At 41.9% G+C, this 18,595-nt stretch overlaps 1 protein-coding gene across 1 annotated transcript in view; it reads right to left on the bottom strand.

Moving 5' to 3' along the window:
- The window catches only part of znf644b (zinc finger protein 644b), a 138,485-nt gene that overhangs the window by 36,539 nt on the left and 83,351 nt on the right, over positions 1 to 18,595 (bottom strand). Inside the window, exon 3 of the mRNA XM_060918460.1 lies at positions 10,915 to 10,961. Within this exon, the coding sequence (XP_060774443.1) occupies positions 10,915 to 10,961 (47 nt within the window). The remainder of the gene's footprint in view (positions 1 to 10,914; positions 10,962 to 18,595) is intronic.

The following is an 18,595-nucleotide window of genomic DNA, read 5'->3' as shown; positions in this document are numbered from 1 at the left end:
TGATCTGTCTAAATTAACTGCAAAAGTAAGAGAGCGCTTAACACTTCCACGACACACATATGTCACTGTGCTTTCTCTCTCCGCCGCTCCCTGCTCTCTCCATCAGCACTTGCTCTAACACTTAAGTTACACCTCATCTCGAGGTTACTGCTGAAAAACTCTGAGGTGATAATTGCATATTATCATTACACATTATTCTGCAATCCCGGAAGATAAACTTTTTTTGGATATATTTATTAATCAGAGGGGAATAAGAACTCCCAGCGATGAGCTATTTCATGTTTTAAACTTTTAATTTCATCCGTTTCTACTTATGCTCTAAAATATACACAAAAAAACACATATCCTTGAGGAAAAGCCTGAAAAAAAATTGAAAGTGCTCTATAAATACAACGTAAAATATTAAAGCTCCTTGAATTAATTGCTACAAACAAAATCTTAGTACAAATTCCTCAATGTTCAAAGAAATATATATATATATATATATATATATATATATATATATATATATATTATATATAGAGCAGTTATTCCACGAAATCGAGTCGTACATGAGGCTATAAGCCATGTACAACGAGATAGAGTGGAGTAACTGTTTTATTCGATCCACATTCGGAACATTTTTTAGTTTTTGCAAATTCGACAACTGAAAACTTTATACAAAACGTCTAACAATATAACTTCCGCTAAGAATTTAAACAAACTGGCGAAATGGCAGTAGCAATTTGTGAAAAAATGCTATAATAATAATCATCCAACCATCCATCATCTGTAGCCGCTTTATCCTGTTCTCCAGGGTCGCAGGCAAGCTGGAGCCTATCCCAGCTGACTACGGGCGAAAGGCGGGGTACACCCTGGACAAGTCGCCAGGTCATCACAGGGCTGACACATAGACACAGACAACCATTCACACTCACATTCACACCTACGGTCAATTTAGAGTCACCAGTTAACCTAACCTGCATGTCTTTGGACTGTGGGGGAAACCGGAGCACCCGGAGGAAACCCACGCGGACACGGGGAGAACATGCAAACTCCACACAGAAAGGCCCTCGCCGACCACGGGGCTCGAACCCAGGACCTTCTTGCTGTGAGGCGACAGCGCTAACCACTACACCACCGTGCTGCCCCTATAATAGTAATAATAATTCTTGAAAAAAAAAAAAAATACATTCTTACCATAAAATACTTTTATTTCATATTTTGTTGCTTTTCTGTATTTGTCATTTTATTTTCGAATAGTTTTTATTTCGTCCTCGGTTGGTTCAGCAACACACTCCGCCATTTTGTTTTTCTCTACTCATGGTATATGAGGGGGCAGCACGGTGGTGTAGTGGTTAGCGCTGTCGCCTCACAGCAAGAAGGTCCGGGTTCGAGCCCCGTGGCCGGCGAAGGCCTTTCTGTGTGGAGTTTGCATGTTCTCCCCGTGTCCGCGTGGGTTTCCTCCGGGTGCTCCGGTTTCCCCCACAGTCCAAAGACATGCAGGTTAGGTTAACTGGTGACTCTAAATTGACCGTAGGTGTGAATGTGAATGTGAATGGTTGTCTGTGTCTATGTGTCAGCCCTGTGATGACCTGGCGACTTGTCCAGGGTGTACCCCGCCTTTCGCCCGTAGTCAGCTGGGATAGGCTCCAGCTTGCTTGCGACCCTGTAGAAGGATAAAGTGGCTACAGATAATGAGATGAGATGAGATGGTATATGAGCTGATAGCCTAGTAGTAAAGTAGCCAATCAGAGCGCGCAATTGCTCATATCCAGTGAATGTGGATAGAATTATTTCACTTATTGTATGCTTTGTATTTGATTGCAGTTAAATCATTAATTGTAATTAATTGTGCATTTATTATACTTGAGCAGGTTTAGCATATGGGTTATATCGGGTTTTTTATACTGCTAAACCATTCAGTGAGCCCTCTGCACCCTGTGGATGTGGGCAGAGTCATTCTGGGGAAGATGTTCGTTTTACCCTATAGGCTGGATGCTTCATCATACGATAATGGTGATCTGTCAGAATGACTTTGTCCTGATTTGCCGTGACTGTTCCTACTTAGGGGGCATGTGGACCCAAAATATGCCAGCACAATGCCTCCGACTGCATACTAGAGTCAGCGGAGCCACCTGTGCACCTCTACATGCACTTGCCTACTTGTCAAGAATAAGATGGCCTCATCTGATCATATCACTTTAAATTGTGCACCTAAAAATGGTCAGTGAGCGTAGCTGCAATGTAGGCTTACCTAATAAACTGGCAACTCGGTCATTTTTGCTCATCCCTACTGTAACATCCCTGGGGTGTATGCTTTAAAAAACAGTGAGAAGTTTTGCTGCAGTTCTACAAGTTGGAAATTTAATCAAGGGAGGTTACTAAGCAACTTGCTCTCTCTCTCGCGCTCTCTCAGGTTCTTCCTCACAGAGAAGGCTGAAGGTGCACAGCCCAAAAAGTTCCCTTTGTGAACACTTTTCCAAATAAGAGCTCAGAAATAACCTGGCTTTATTACACTACTTACTCACGGAGCAGAGGTGCTGGCTTAGAACGACTCCTCCAAAATAAATAAATAAACAAACCCTCAAACAAACTAGTGCTCATTGAGAAGCAGAGTCTGACAATTCAAACGTCCTACACGGCACAAATAGTGAGAGGCTGCATTTTCCCTGGGCAGCTGCTGAAAGCTACGCTGATGCAAAGATGCAGCAATGTGAACTCATCCGGATTACAAAAAAAAAAAAAAAAATGGACCACTAAACTCGGAAAAACAACAGAATACACCCTGTTCTGATGATACAGTCTCGCTAAATTAGAAGAAATTCGGCACCTATTCGCCACATCCCGGAGCTCATCAACTATTCCCAAAATAGAGGGAGAGTTAGCTAGTTAGTGAGCAAGGGTCATGCTTTAGCATGCTGGAAAAAAAAAAAAAAGGCAGCTAGGGTCTGATAAAAGGGGACAGGCAGCGAGTGACAGTCGGGTTAAAAGAGAAGCCGTGTTCGATAGCAGGTAGCGAACATCAAACGGCGAGTTCACAGGAAGCCCATGCAACCTCGTCTTGAAGGATTTTCTGTTGTGGTGAGTAGATTAGCAGCTGACTCTGTCTCATTTACCATCCAGTAGTGTTCGAGCAGGGATTAAACCATATCAACTTTGAAGCCTTAAACAATACCTTTCAAAATTAAAGGGATTAAGAGAGGGATGTCTGATAGGGATTTCCCAGGGCTTTGTTAGGTTTCAACTTCCATCCCTTTTTCTTAAAGAGAGAGACAGACAGACAGACGGACACAAAGAGAGAGAGAGAGCTGCTACACTGACCTGGATGCAGAGTCTTGTACAGAAATCACAACCCAGGCAATTCAAAGTCACTTTGAAATATCAACACACATCGTTTGAGGTTAAACAATTCTACTATATCAAAGTTAAAAACACATCTAATGCAAGGTTCTGGGTTCGAGCCCAGCGAGGGCCTTTCTGTGCGGAGTTTGCATGTTCTCTCCGTGTCTGTGTGGGTTTCCTCCAGGTGCTCCGGTTTCCCCCACAGTCCAAAGACATGCAGGTTAGGTTAATATGGGACGGCTTTGGGCTGAGGTGCGCTTGAGCGAGGCACTGAACTCCCAACTGCTCCCCGGGCGCTGTTAGCATGGCTGCCCACTGCTCTGGGTATGTGTGTGCGCTCATTGCTCACGTGTGTGTTCACTGCTTCAGATGGGTTAAATGCAGAAAGGAATTTCACAAGTGTGTGATAAAGTTGTGCTTTCTTTCTTTCTTTCTTTCTTGCTAGTCTGCTATTCAGTGGCTGATTAACTTCTTTCAAGATTTTGTTAATAGGCTTTGGAAATACGGATTTGTTTATTTGTTCGGGATGGAAACTTGGCCTGGCGACTTGTCCAGGGTGTACCCCGCCTTTTGCCCGTAGTCAGCTGGGATAGGCTCCAGCTTGCCTGCGACCCTGTAGAACAGACCTGGGCATTTTCCGGCCCGCGGGCCGCATCCGGCCCTTTGGTTCATTCTGACCGGCCCGCGTAAGGTTAATTAGAAATTACAAAATAAACGTATTTTCTAATTTTACCTCATGCATGGACTGAATGTGCATTGCTTTTATTTTGAAGTTGTTCAACAAAAACGCAACACGTGCGACATGAACGACATGAAATCCCACGAAACCTAATCCTGCGATAACTACTTCCGTAATTTGTCCAGACCAACCACAAACTCGTACGTCATCCTTCAAACGGTCCAGCCAATCTCATAGTGTGACGTCACCAGCAGGCGCCGGAGCCCGAGCCGATCTGTAGATCTGATACCTACACCAAATGGACTGATGATCATCTGTCAGCTGTGCTTCGCATCTCCACCTCAGACATTCAACCTGACTTTGGTGCACTCGTTAAATACCAACAGAGACTAGATTTCTCTCACTGAACAAATAAAAAACACCAAATGAGGTGATTAGACTACAAATGTGGGCATCATTATTATAATATGATGTATCTTGCTTGATATTTGGAGTAGAAAGACAATATTGTGATGTCTTTATTGTGTTTTGGGGTGAATGTGACTGAGAAAAAAAAAAAAGGTACAAACGTTCATATTTTGTTAACCATTGTTTTGGGAAATTTGATTGAATAAATGACATTTTTTGTAAGGCAACCTCGTTTTTTCCATCCTCTTAGCAGTCTTAGCAGCTTGTAAAAACAATGATATTTATTGCTTTATATAAAGAAATACAATTAATATTATGCAGAATTTAGTTCAGCCTTATGGTCCGGCCCTCCACAAAATTTTCTGTTTCTCATGTGGCCCCATGGAAAAAATAATTGCCCACCCCTGCTGTAGAAGGATAAAGCAGCTAGAGATAATGAGATGAGAGATGGAAACTTGGCTCACCCAAGTATATTAAACCAGATTTCAGTTCCTGGAAATTGGAAGCATTTCAAAATGAAATTAAAACCAAACTATCAATAGAGCTCGCATAACTACCAGGTGAAGTTGGGAAATGGTTCAGTTTTCTACGCAATAATTCCGTTCTAAACCTGATGCCTGTGTAAAGTGACACCAAACTGTGGAAGAAACTGATTCTGGCTTCAAGACAGATGCTGCTGCTGCTGCTACGGTTCTGGTCATGTGATATGCTTTGTCCATTTTTATAGCGAACAGTGTTGGAAACAACACGAGTGTGTCTGAGATACTGAAAAACCTGACAGCTTAAATAACTTCATTTGGGCTAAAGGGAGCAACTGTATGCTTTTTGTTTTTGCCAGAAATGTTGCTTTAAATTGGTTAAAAAAAAAAAAAAAAAAAAGATTGTTAGCATATTGTCTCTGTTTAGGTCTCAAAATATAAAGCTCACAATCCATTTCTCATTTACTCAAATTTTCCTTTATGTCACTTTAAAAGTTCTGAAAGTGCACAGGTGTGGGTGTGTGTGTGTGTGTGTGTGTGTGTGTGTGTGTGTGTGTGAGATTGAGGGCACACTCTCAACCATCTGTCTCTGCTTGACTTCTGTGAGGCAAAAAAGCCCTAACTTTGTCACCGTCACTTCGCTTCGACACGTGACTGATCAGATGAAAGCAATCCCATGTCAGCGTCAACATGCAGCTCCAAAAACAGGAACAGGTCTGGCAAGCAGCCACCAGCGCACTCACATTTAGAGAAATGTCAAGAGCCGTAGGTATTGGGACGAGGCCGCTCTTATTAGCTTTCATTAAAATGTAGCGTGAAGTGCTGAGCGAGATGTGAACGACATAAGACAGCAGAAGGGAAGTTAAATTAAGGTGGAGAGGATCGGTAAAGAACTAGAACGATTTCAGATGTGCTGATACACAGACGTTACATGCAATACAAATACATTATGTAGTCTGTCAACATGCGAACTACTAAATCCTTTACAGTGACCTCCTGTTCGAACAAATTATGGCTCTCCCACAACATACAGAGTTGAAAACACCCACCCCAAAAAAAAAAAAAAAACCAACCACCACCACGCAGCACACTCATGGCCTCCTGATCATCTCACCTCATTCAAACATTTCCCTGAGGGCATTAAAAAAAGTGTCACTTTCTTGTTATTTGCCTGCTGTTTGTCAATGGTGACCATTAAATCCGAATGAAGAGGCGGAGCCACGCACAAGCCGCCAATTAACACCCAAGCAGCCTGTGATCAGGGCGACCTGAAAAAAAAAAGAAAGAAATCAAAAGAGGGATGTCAGAGGAGAGAACTTTACAGCAGGGAGAACACAGACAGGCCTAGTGGAAAGATGGAAATGTTCTCCCAGGAGAGTCACGCCTGGCTGGGAAGGAGAGGTGGGACGGGAAGCGACGGGAACCTAATGAGTCTAATGTTAAATGTATACAATAAAGAGAGTGGAAGAAGAGGCTTTTGACGTCCCAATTAATACAAGGTTAGCAGCGGGGGGCGTGGGGATGGTGTGCTGAGGTCATTAATCCTGCAAGGGAATAAGGGGGAATTGTTAAAATGTTAATGATGCATCGCAGCCAAGATCAAAATGTGACTGACCAAATTAAAAAAAGATCAAAATGTCTCTTTTGACATGGGATAGACAATATGATCTCGGTCTGTGCGCGCGTCTGAAGGTTTAGTGTTTTGTTCCCATGTACAATGCATAGCATATGTAAAGAGATCTGTTCAATAGAGACAATCTAATGAGGTTATGACGTTGATAAAATTAATACAATTTAAAAAGTTGATAAAAACACACTTTTTTTTTTAAGGATCTGGAAAAAGTATGATCGAAAAACAAGGCTTTAAATTCCCCAGCCTATTTTACATCCAATCTGTACTTGACAAATTACTGCAGTTTTTATTCTAATAAATCTCACTAATGAAAATGAATGTAGATGTGACACGGACTGCTGGATTGTCAGACCTTTTTTTTTTTTTTAAAGGAAAAGTTACATCAGGTTGAATTTCAATACAATGTTTAATGGTAGTGATTTTAAATCCGCATAAAAAGCAAGTTTCTGTAGCAAGGAAAGGTTGAGTTCAAACCCCTGGACTGCCTGTGAGCCACAGTTGGGCTCTTTAGCAAGGATTCTTAATCTTGAATAATTCAGCTCAACTGTTTGTTCATCCATCCGTCCATTATCCGTAGCCGCTTATCTTGTGCAGGGTCACGGGCAAGCTGGAGCCTATCCCAGCTGACTATGGGTGAGAGGCGGGGTACACCCTGGACAAGTCGCCAGGTCATCACAGGGCTGACACATAGACACAGACAACCATTCACACTCACATTCACACCTACGGTCAATTTAGAGTCACCAGTTAACCTAACCCGCATGTCTTTGGACTGTGGGGGAAACCGGAGCACCCGGAGGAAACCCACGCGGACACGGGGAGAACATGCAAACTCCACACAGAAAGGCCCTCGCCGGCCCCGGGGCTCGAACCCAGGACCTTCTTGCTGTGAGGCGACAGCGCTAACCACTACACCACTGTGCCGCCCAAGGTTCGTTCAATTCTTCCTTAACTGTATGTTGCTCTGGATGGAATTAATAAATGCAAATACTTTCAGTACTTTATCTCCATTTTCATTCATCTAAAAAAAGTGCCCATGACATGTCAAGTCTCCTTGAATCGTTTAGTAATATTATGCACTGTAGAGGATGAAATATCGAAATCCCTTCATATCTTTCTTTGAGGAACACTGTTTTCTTATGCGTTTGTTGGCAAACTGGAGATCCTTTGCTCCTCAAAGTATCCTTTCCATGGATGCTGATTTTGTCCCAAATCATGATTACAATAACCTGGTGACATCACCTGTATCAAATCATTATTTCATTGTTTTCTCTCATTACTAGTCCTAAATTGCTCCGTTCCAACTTTTTTGGGAATGTGTTGCAGGCCTGAAACGTTGGAATGGATGTATATTAACAAATGAAATGAAGTTGTCCAGACAAAACATGAAATATCTTGGGTTCATACTGTCTGTAATGAAATACAAGTCAAAGGAAATTTAGAAATCACTGCTTATATATATATATATATATATATATATATATATATTTTTTTTTTTTTTTTTTAAAGTTTGCATTTTCCATACCGCCCCCACTTTCTGATTTGGGGTTGTACAATTCCCAGCACAAGGTCACTAAACCTCAGCATGAGACACGGCCCCACCTATAAAGACCTGTACCAACTGAAATGTGCACACTTAAAAAAAAAAAAAAAAAAACCACACAACTCACAAAATTGACTATTTACTTTAACTGTAAGCCTTTATCAGAACACACTGCCCTCAAATTAGAATATAGGTGTCTTTTTTTTTTTTTTAAACCACACTGTCCCTGTGTCTGAAACCACTCACTCATTCATTACTCCCTATATAGGGAATTACTATATAGGAAGACTATATAATGAGCACATTGATAAAATGAAAAAAAAAAAAAAACGCTTTCGAACACTAGTCTGTTGCGCTGGTATTTACGTCATTAATGTTGCACAATTAAAACGTGCCAGATCAGTCGGCTGGTGGGTTTTCAAAATAATAAATACATGCGTGTATTTTTGTGATAAATCCATAGTATACTGAGCGTATTTCCCACATTAATCAATACAAAGTAGCTGCATCTTTCAGTTCTTTTCAATCAGGGCTGAATACTTTCTTCTTTGCCGCTGCCTTTTATTAAATCAAATTTGAGGCTTTTGATTTGATTTCTTTCAGCGCGACCGCAATGCACGATGGGATATATTGCTTGGTTAGTGACCATCGCTGGTACACTACTTTTCATGATGCATTTTGGGATACTTTGAGTGCACTATATAGGATGTAATAATGCTCACTGTACATTCGGACAGCACTGCAAAATGGCGACCTCACTATATAGTGAGTGATTTCGGACACAGGGTGTGTCTTTTATACATCTGAAAGAGATGATCAAGGACGATCGGGTATCACATCAATTCCAAACTACTTCTTGATTGAAGTTATGGAATAGTTCCAATATTTACTAGCACCTCGTAAATAGAAATAACATTGCACGCATCACAGTTCTTATCAGACTCCTTTCTTCTTAAAATGCTGCAAATTTTATACACTGATATAAAACCATCACCTTGCAACTGCAGTCCATTCTCTCTGGCTGATCAAAATTAGTCAAATGTTTGGATCGCAAAGAGCCTTTAGCTTTCCCCCTGTTAAAACCGTTGCACCTTTCATAGGAGACTGTGTGGATTCAATTTGCGCAATAACAGAAAATCTGGCAAATCAGTGCAGCTCAGACGTTTGGTGCTATTGATCCTGCAATCTCCAGGAGACAGCAGCTATTTACTGAGCACGCACGCACACACGGCAAACAGTGCGTGGAGGTTTGTTATTCCTCAGCATGTTAAAGAAATGTGTGTGTGTACACAAATCGAGCTTTTATTATCATTATGTAGTTGTACAGGTACGTGGCATTATATTACAGAGTGGTGTGGGTTTTAATGTAGGCTGCCATTATTTTTCTCAGCATAATGGATCAGAAATAAAACAGAGCAACTGCTAGGACATGGGTTTATAGAGATATATAGTACTTCCCAATGTTCCCTTATGTTTATGAGTAGGTCTTGCTGGATAGCCCATTTATTTAGTTTGACAATTCTAAAAAAAAAAAAAAAAAAAATTATTATTATATATATATATATATATATATATATATATATATATATATATATAGCCATGAAATATAAGACACTAAAGCCACACTAGATTATTATAGCATATTCATCAGGTACATTCCTTGTCTTATGTTTTGAAAGATTACCCTCGAACCCAACTGCTGATTACTATGTGATGGAGTTAAACGATCAGTGATCCAATTCTGCCCCCTAGTGATAAACCTGACAGGGACACTGCTGTGGTGGAGACGTCAAAGTTGTGCTGATTTCTGTGCATGTACAGCTTTGGAAAGGAGGTGTGAGCTTTTGTGTTTCATGTAATTCCCTTAATGAAGTGGTTAATTAAGCAAAGCCTCTCGGTTGCCTGTTCAGGTGTGGATAAGCGATTGCTACAGGGACATCGCAATGAACCTTAATCACGCCTGCTACCTCAGGTGAGGAAACTCGTTACCTCATTAACTGTTAACATGACAGGGCTCCAGGAAGTTAAGGTAACATGAGCTCCACACGCGCAGGATGAGAATAGGAGCTGCTGTTTTAGAGAAGCGAACAGCACGGCCCTATTTCAGTCACGCTGTCGCAGTGTATATGAGTACAAGCTTTAAAGAAAAGGTTTTTGGTACCAAGAGCACAAAATTCCTTGATCGCGACTCGATCTCTTCAGCACGAGGCAGGTCACAGATCACTGTCCAATTACTCAAAGCCATTTTGTCAGGTTTGCACATGCGAACGATACCAGGAACCGGCTTTCTTTTTGACTTTTGTAGTGCGTGCCAGGAAGACGAGAAGATCAATGTTGCCATGACGAGGTTGCCAGGCGAGTGTGACTGACATCTCTGATTTCGTGTGACTGCTGATCACACCCAGTTATAGTATCACATCGGTTCACACATCCCAGCTCAACTCAAAGTGTCACTGAATGTCTGCGACACTGTGCGCGCGCGCACACACACACACACACACACACACACACACACACACACACACACACACCTGACACAGAATACACCCAGAGTGAGATTTGCTTTTGCTCAAACTTGCAATAGATCCCACAATGCCACATCTTAATATTATACTGTATTCAATTAAACACATTATGGTAATATTACAAGCAATTACATATATACAGTACAGTATAATATATGCAACAATATCAAAGAGACAGCAATGCAATATCCATCGTCCCTCTGTTCAACGTTAAAGTGAAACTCAGACTTTATTTTACAACATTATGAACCTAAAACAATAACACACAGAAATAATACCTCATATAGAGCATATTATAGAAATGATGGCAACACCGATCTTACCAATAGTTTCCAAAACAGTGGCACCATCCAGACATGTGATCTCCAATCTAGAAGAAAAAAAAAAAACACCACATATTAAATGCTTTCTTAACACAGTGCAGCAGGTCAAACTGTGCAGCAAGACAAGATATTAGAGGGACAGAAAGAGGGGGGAGGAGGGGCACCCCATACAGTACAAGCATAAAGTTCAGTCTCTAACTTTTGTTAGAAATATCACGTACGGGAGGGGGAAGGATGGGTGTGAGGAATCCAGAGACCTGCATTTGCACAAATCGTGGTCCAGACTGGCCCAAACCTGCCCCTGAACAAAGCTCCTAAATATAATCACTTCAGGTCATTGCATCATAATGCCTCACCTTCCCACTATAAAGCTCCTGGAAAGAACCGGGGGGATATGGGTTGTATACCAGGGAGAAAAAAAAAAAAAACACCCCACACAACCCACCACACCCTTCTTCAAAACAATTACCTGCTTTGAGCCTTAGCATGAGTTAACATTAGCGAGTAAATTACATCAGACTCTTAAAATAATCTGTGGCTGCGCTTCTAACAAAAAGTATTACAACCTGCATTACCACTCCTTCACACGTTATACTCCATAATGTACGCAACACAGAAGAGAAATTCAAAATGCTCCTGATTATTTTCAATGCATTTTCTTGGACCTGAACCTGAAGTTCTTCATCCGCACACTACAAATTGGAAAAGGCCTACAGTACGCTCTCAGCTCCTGTGTTGGGCTTCTTAAGCATCCCTCAGACCCTAACCTATAAAACCCCCTAACCCTTAATAATCCCAACCTAACCCACCCACGCTCTTTGGTGCTCTGGCACCGACCTCCTCACCATCCCACATTCCCAGACATGAACCCACCTGCCAGATATTCTTGCTTCCTACTAGGGTTGGGCAATACAAATCTTAACATAATACGGAGAATTTCATATCTTGAAATGACCTGCATCACAATACATTCGGTTTTCTCTAAAACTGATGAAATAATGACCTTTATGAAATAACCGCATGCATTCATGACTGCGTTTTGATAATTCTGTGAACTAAAAACGTCAGTGCAAGGCACTTTTTTCTTTTGAAGTGATGAACAAAACTTCATGAACAAGAGTGCTCCGAGAGCACGATATCCCCCGCTGGCAACTATGGCATAACTCTGGTAAAATGCAACTGAATCGAACGAAATTGCAATATGCGTATTACCGACATATAATAATGCCTCTTGTCAAGTTTCATGAAATTCCTCCAAAAATTGTGAGAGGAGTTGATTTCAGAAGGTGAGTACCCTTCCCGGGACGGACGGACATCGCCACGACATAATCCCCCTTCGGGCCCTTTGGCCAGCGAGGGATAAAAATTGTGAGGGAAGTTGATTTCAGAAAGCAAGCACACCTTGATGAAATTGCCAAAGTTTGTTAATAATCAAGAGCATAACTCTGGCAAAATTTGCCCAAATTAAACGAACTGTCATATAACAAAGGCTTTTGCCAAGTTTCATGAAATTCCTCCACAAATTGTGAGAGGAGTTGACTTCAGAAGAATGTACACCTTCATGAAACTGTCCAAGTTTTTTATTCAAGGGTCAAAACTCTGGTAAAATTTTCACAAACAAAATTAAATCGCAATATGCATATTACTGTCATATAAAAAGGCCTTTTACCAAACTTCGAGAAATTTCTCCAAAAATTGTGAGAGGAGTTGATGTCAGAAGGTAAGCACACCTTCATGAAATTCTGAAAGTACAAGGTTGTTAATCAAGGGCCACAACTCTGGTAAAATGCAACTGAATTAAACAAAATAATCTGCGTACTACCAACATAATTCCTCATCAAGTTTCGTGAAATTCCTCCAAAAACCATGAGAGGAGTTGATTTCAGAAAGAAAACACACTCTCATGAAACTGTCAAAGTATAATTTTGTTAATCAAGGGCTGTAATTCTGGTAAAATGTGACTCAATTTAACGATATCGCAATATGCGTATTACCAACATATAACAAAGAATCCTGCCAAGTTTGGTGAAATTCCTCCAAAAATTGTGAGAGGAGTTGATTTCAGAAGGCGAACACCCTTCCTGAGACAGACGAACGGACATCACCACGACATAACCCCCCTTCGGGCCTTTCAGCCAACGGGGATAATAAAAACACAAAAAACACACACTATTCACAATATGAATACAAATTTTATAACATTAGTGTTCAAACACTTTATTCAACTTTAAAATTTCAGGAATCCAAACGACAAAGATGCATCCCTTTTTAGGTACAAACTCCTCATCTTTTAGTTGGGCTAAAGCCTGTTCACACTCAGACCATAGTAACATAGGTAAGAAAGATAAATTTCCACGTCCTATGATATCCATCCATTATCTGTAACCGCTTATCCTGTACAGGGTCGCAGGCAAGCTGGAGCCTATCCCAGCTGACTATGGGCGAGAGGCGGGGTACACCCTGGACAAGTCGCCAGGTCATAGCAGGACTGACACATAGAGACAAACAACCATTCACACTCACATTCACACCTACGGTCAATTTAGAGTCACCAGTTAACCTAACCTGCATGTCTTTGGACTGTGGGGGAAACCGGAGCACCCGGAGGAAACCCACGCGGACACGGGGAGAACATGCAGACTCCGCACAGAAAGGCCCTCGCCGGCCACCGGGCTCAAACCCAGAACCTTCTTGCTGTGAGGTGACAGTGCTAACCACTACACCACCGTGCCAGCCCTGTCCTACAATATGCATCACCATATCACCCAGCCCTACTTCCTATGTGCATATATGCTTGCAGTGCACCAAGGGTGCTCCAGTTACAGGTAAATTTGACATTAGAAACAGTACAGTATCATTTCCCAAATTTTGGTAGGATTTCGCCTTTTTTCACTATACTTTGAAAAGTGCCTTTAAGAGTTTACTCTTTTGCCTGTGGGCAGCACGGTGGTGTAGTGGTTAGCACTGATGCCTCACAGCAAGAAGGTTCTGGGTTCAAGCCCAGTGGCCGAAGGGGGCCTTTCTGTGTGGAGTTTGCATGTTCTCCCCGTGTCTGCGTGGGTTTCTTCTGGCTGCTCCGGTTTCCCCCACAGTCCAAAGACATGCAGGTTAGGTTAACTGGTGACTCTAAGACTACGTTCAGACTGCACCCTGAAACGACCCATATCCGATTTTTTTGCCCATATGCGACCTGTATCCGATTTGTTATTGACAACCTGAACGACACAGATCCGATTTTTTCACATGCAACCCAGGCCGCTTGGATATGTGGTCCTAATTCCGATGCATATCCGATATTTTCACATGCGACTGCAGTCTGACCGGACAGGTCGCATTCATGCAACCTACACGTCATCAACAAGAGACAAACATCACTATTCTGCGTTGGCTAATCCCGCCTCTTTGGTGGAAAACAACAACATTTGTACAGTTTTCAGAATTTAAATAGACTTTTATAGAATTGATCAAGCTAATGGTGGATTTGGTAGGGACCTGGATGTTGATCTGTTAGCCTGATTAAATAAAACAGTTTCTATAACTGATTTATAACTTAAACCATCCTGTATTACAAGATAAGATTGTTTTGGAAATTTCCAGTAATTTGACACCTTCGGTCTCATTAGTCTGCTGTTAATCAGATTATTGTGTGAGTTCCGCCGCCGCCACAAAAACCACATCGCCAGGTCTCGCCTCATCTCCATAGCAAACTGCACTGGTGTTTATGCACCTTGAGCCAGCGCTGAGAGAAGTTGCAGAATTCAGCTGGCTATAAACAATCTAAATAAATATTTATAAAAATGTAGAAAAAGTTTATTAATATGACGAAATAAATATGTGCAAATTATTAAGCCTGAATTATGAGTTTGGTAATACAGCGGCCGTATCCCAAATGACTGCCTACTGAAGCTCGAGTGCACTATATAGAGTTTAAAAATCCATTACTTCCTAGTAACATGTAGTGCACTTATATAGAAATTAGAGAGACATTTAGGAGTCAACCCTCGTTACCAGGCTACACGTTTTCATTTCAGTTCAGAAACAAAAACACACACGAGACCTCACACTTTAACACTAACCAGATAATTAAACAAACAAACAAACAAAAAAAAGAAATCATTAAACATGAAGAGTGCGCTTTTTTTTTTTTTACGTATTACGTAGATGTGCTTATTACGTGTCAATTTGCGCATGCGGGACACTTTTGGGTCGTTTTCTGTTCATATTGGAGATCGCATACAAGTCTCATATAATTGGTAATGTGAACGGCCTAACAAAAAAATCGGATTTCACAACAAATCGGATATGGGTCGTTTCAGGTTGCAGTCTGAACGTAGTCTAAATTGCCCGTGTGTGTGTGTGTGTGTGTGCACAGAAAGGAACTGGCCACCCTACTGCTGCAATTCTGGCAAAGTCAACCAAACATGTTTTGCCTCAAGCCCAGATCAGTTTCAGCAGTGACAACAACGACTTTTGCCCGCCCTTTAAGACTAAGCCGGCAGCTCGTGGTCATGATGTGCAAGTCTAACACTAACAAACAGTGAAGCGCTCTCCCCCTGACCAGTGACCAGCCACACCACTGGGTTCTCCAGCCAAGTTTGGGAAGGCGCTATGGATTCAGTAACTGCTGAAGGAACTAGAGCCATTAGATTGCTGAAACTGGTCGAGAAACCATTCTCTCTGAGGGAGATCTGGCGATATTCTGCTTTTAGGGCAAGTGAAAGGTGTAGAAGGGGACTCCACCTCTACAGCTGTGTGCAAACGGTGCCTCAAAAGTCATGTGTGGAAGGACGAGGCGATACATTTAACCTGAAGAAACATTAGATGCACTACATCCCAATTTGTACAAAGAGTTCCAGGAATGGAAGGTGCGAATGATCACAAATAAAATGAAAAGACGGTTATCTAAATGATAGAGCCTGAACCTTGTCCCTGGTTGGGTTGTTCACAACATTTCCCATCCTGAATCTAACAGACTAGCTCGCTTGTAATGTAGGTTTAGCCGACCTAACGTTACACAGGGCTAACTGGCAGCCAGCCGTTGTGATGATGGCATTGAGGCTGCCATTTTTCTTCTTACATTACGTCCACATTAATACGTTTTAGTTTTAAAACATCACTTTTCCTACGTTTACACCCTGTGCCCACACTCCAGAGTTCCGAGCCCTGAAAACGGAGACTTTTGGAAATGCTGCTGGCCTTATTTCAGATTGAAAACTCCGGGGTAGTGTTTTAGTGTAGATGTGCAAAAACGGAGACATTTGGAAACGATGACACGGACACCCACATTCCCGTCCCGATTGGGTCTCATCAGGTCACGACGTATCCTTCTCCGATTCATCACGCTCCTATCACATGACCCTTTCCCAGAAGCAAACAAAAGGAATCAGCTGTTTATACCGGCACGCGCATGCCCACTGTACGTAAATGGTCATGTGACGTATTTTCAGGCATTTTAGTATGGACGGAGATTATTTCTGTTACGGAGCTAAAAACTCATCTGGACGGAGATTTTCTTCATCTTAAAACGGTATTTTAAAACCAAAACATATTAGCGTGGATATAGCGTTAGCTTACTTAGCTACTTAGTCTACTCGTGAATGAATTCACGAATGAAAGAATAGAGAGGCTATAGAAATAACCTTAGTCAGATGCTTGTAAGATTAGCCTGCTAATAAATCCTTCTTTAGAGGCAGGAAGTCACCGTTTTTGCTCATTTAATGCAGTGTTCAAACAACTTTGGCTGTTTATTAATTGTATCAGTTTGTCCATCCATTATTTGTAGCCGCTTATCCTGTTCTACAGAGTCGCAGGCAAGCTGGAGCCTATCCCAGCTGACTACAGGCGAAAGGCGGGGTACACCCTGGACAAGTCGCCAGGTCATCACAGGGCTGACACATAGACACAGACAACCATTCACACTCACATTCACACCTACAGTCAATTTAGAGTCACCAGTTAACCTAACCTGCATGTCTTTGGACTGTGGGGGAAACCGGAGCACCCGGAGGAAACCCACGCAGACACGGGGAGAACATGCAAACTCCACACAGAAAGGCCCTCGCACCCAAGACCTTCTTGCTGTGAGGCGACAGTGCTAACCACTACACCACCGTGCCACCCTGTATCAGTTTGTATGAATATTTATTTATTGCATAAAGGTACCAAACTAGCACAGTTTCTGTTGTACCATACAGTGCCTTGAAAAAGTATTCATACCCCTTGAACTTTTTCACATTTTTCCACTTTACAACTACGAACTTAAAAGTTTTTTATTGAGAGTTTATGTGATAGACCAACACAGAGTAGCACATAATTGTGAAGTGAAACGAAAATGATAAATGGTCTTCAAAATTTTAAACAAATAAAAATCTGAAAAATGTGATGTGCATTAGTATTCAGCCCCCCTGCGTCAATACTTTGTAGAGCCACCTTTTGCTGCAATTACAGCTGCAAGTCTTTTGTGGTATGTCTCTACCAGCTTTGCACATCTAGACACTGAAATTTTTGCCCATTCTTCTTTGCAAAATAGCTCAAGCTCAGCCAGATTGGATGGAGAGCGTCTGTGAACAGCAATTTTCAAGTCTTGCCACAGATGCTCAATGGGATTTAGGTCTGGACTTTGACTGGGCCATTCTAACACATGAATATTCTTTGATCTAAACCATTCCATTGGAGCTCTGGCTGTATGTTTAGGGTCATTGTCTTGCTGGAAGGTGAATCTCCTTCCCAGTCTCAAGTCTTTTGCAGCCTCCAACAGGTTTTCTTCCAGGATTGCCCTGTATTTAGCTCCATCCATCTTCCCATCAAGTCTGACCAGCTTCCCTGTCCCTGCTGAATAAAAGCATCCCCATAGCATGATGCTGCCACCACCATGTTTCACAGTGGGGATGGTGTGTGCAGGGTGATGAGCAGTGTTAGTTTTCCGCCACACATAGCGCTTTGCATTTAGGTCAAAAAGTTCAACTTTGGTCTCATCTGACCAAAGCACCTTCTTCCACGTTTGCTGTGTCCCCTACATGGCTTCTGGCAAACTGCAAACGGGACTTCTTATGCCGGTCTTTCTTCTTGCCACTCTTCCAAAAAGGCCAGATTTGTGGAGTGTACGACTTATAGTTGTCCTGTGCACAGATTCTCCCACCTGAGCTGTGGATTTCTGCAGCTCCTCCAGAGTGATCATGGGCCTCTTGGCTGCTTCTCTGACCAGTGCTCTCCTTGCTCGCTCTGTCAGTTTAGGTGGACGGCCATGTCTTGGTAGGTTTGCAGTTGTGCCATACTTTTTCCATTATTGAATGATGGATTGAACAGTGCTTCTTGAGATGTTCAGAGCTTGGGATATTTTTTTATAACCTAACCCTGCTTTAAACTTCTCCAGAACTTTATCCCTGACCTGTCTGATGAGTTCTTTGGTCTTCATGATGCTGTTTGTTCTTCAGTGTTCTCTAACAAACCGCTGAGGCCTTCACAGAACAAGCGTATTTATGCTGAGAGTAAATTACACACAGTAGGACTCTATTAACTAATTAGATGACTTCTGAAGGCAATTGATTGCACTGGATTGTATTTAGAGGTATCAGAGTACAGGGGGCTGAATACTAATGCACACCACATTTTTCAGATTTTTATTTGTTTAAAATTTTGAAGATCATTTATCATTTTCGTTTAACTTCACAATTATGTGCTA

The sequence above is a fragment of the Neoarius graeffei genome, chromosome 4 (genome assembly GCF_027579695.1).
Source record: "Neoarius graeffei isolate fNeoGra1 chromosome 4, fNeoGra1.pri, whole genome shotgun sequence".
NCBI classification, from domain to species: domain Eukaryota; kingdom Metazoa; phylum Chordata; class Actinopteri; order Siluriformes; family Ariidae; genus Neoarius; species Neoarius graeffei.
Note: the sequence above shows the minus strand (reverse complement) of the source record. Positions and strands in the feature narration are given on the sequence as shown.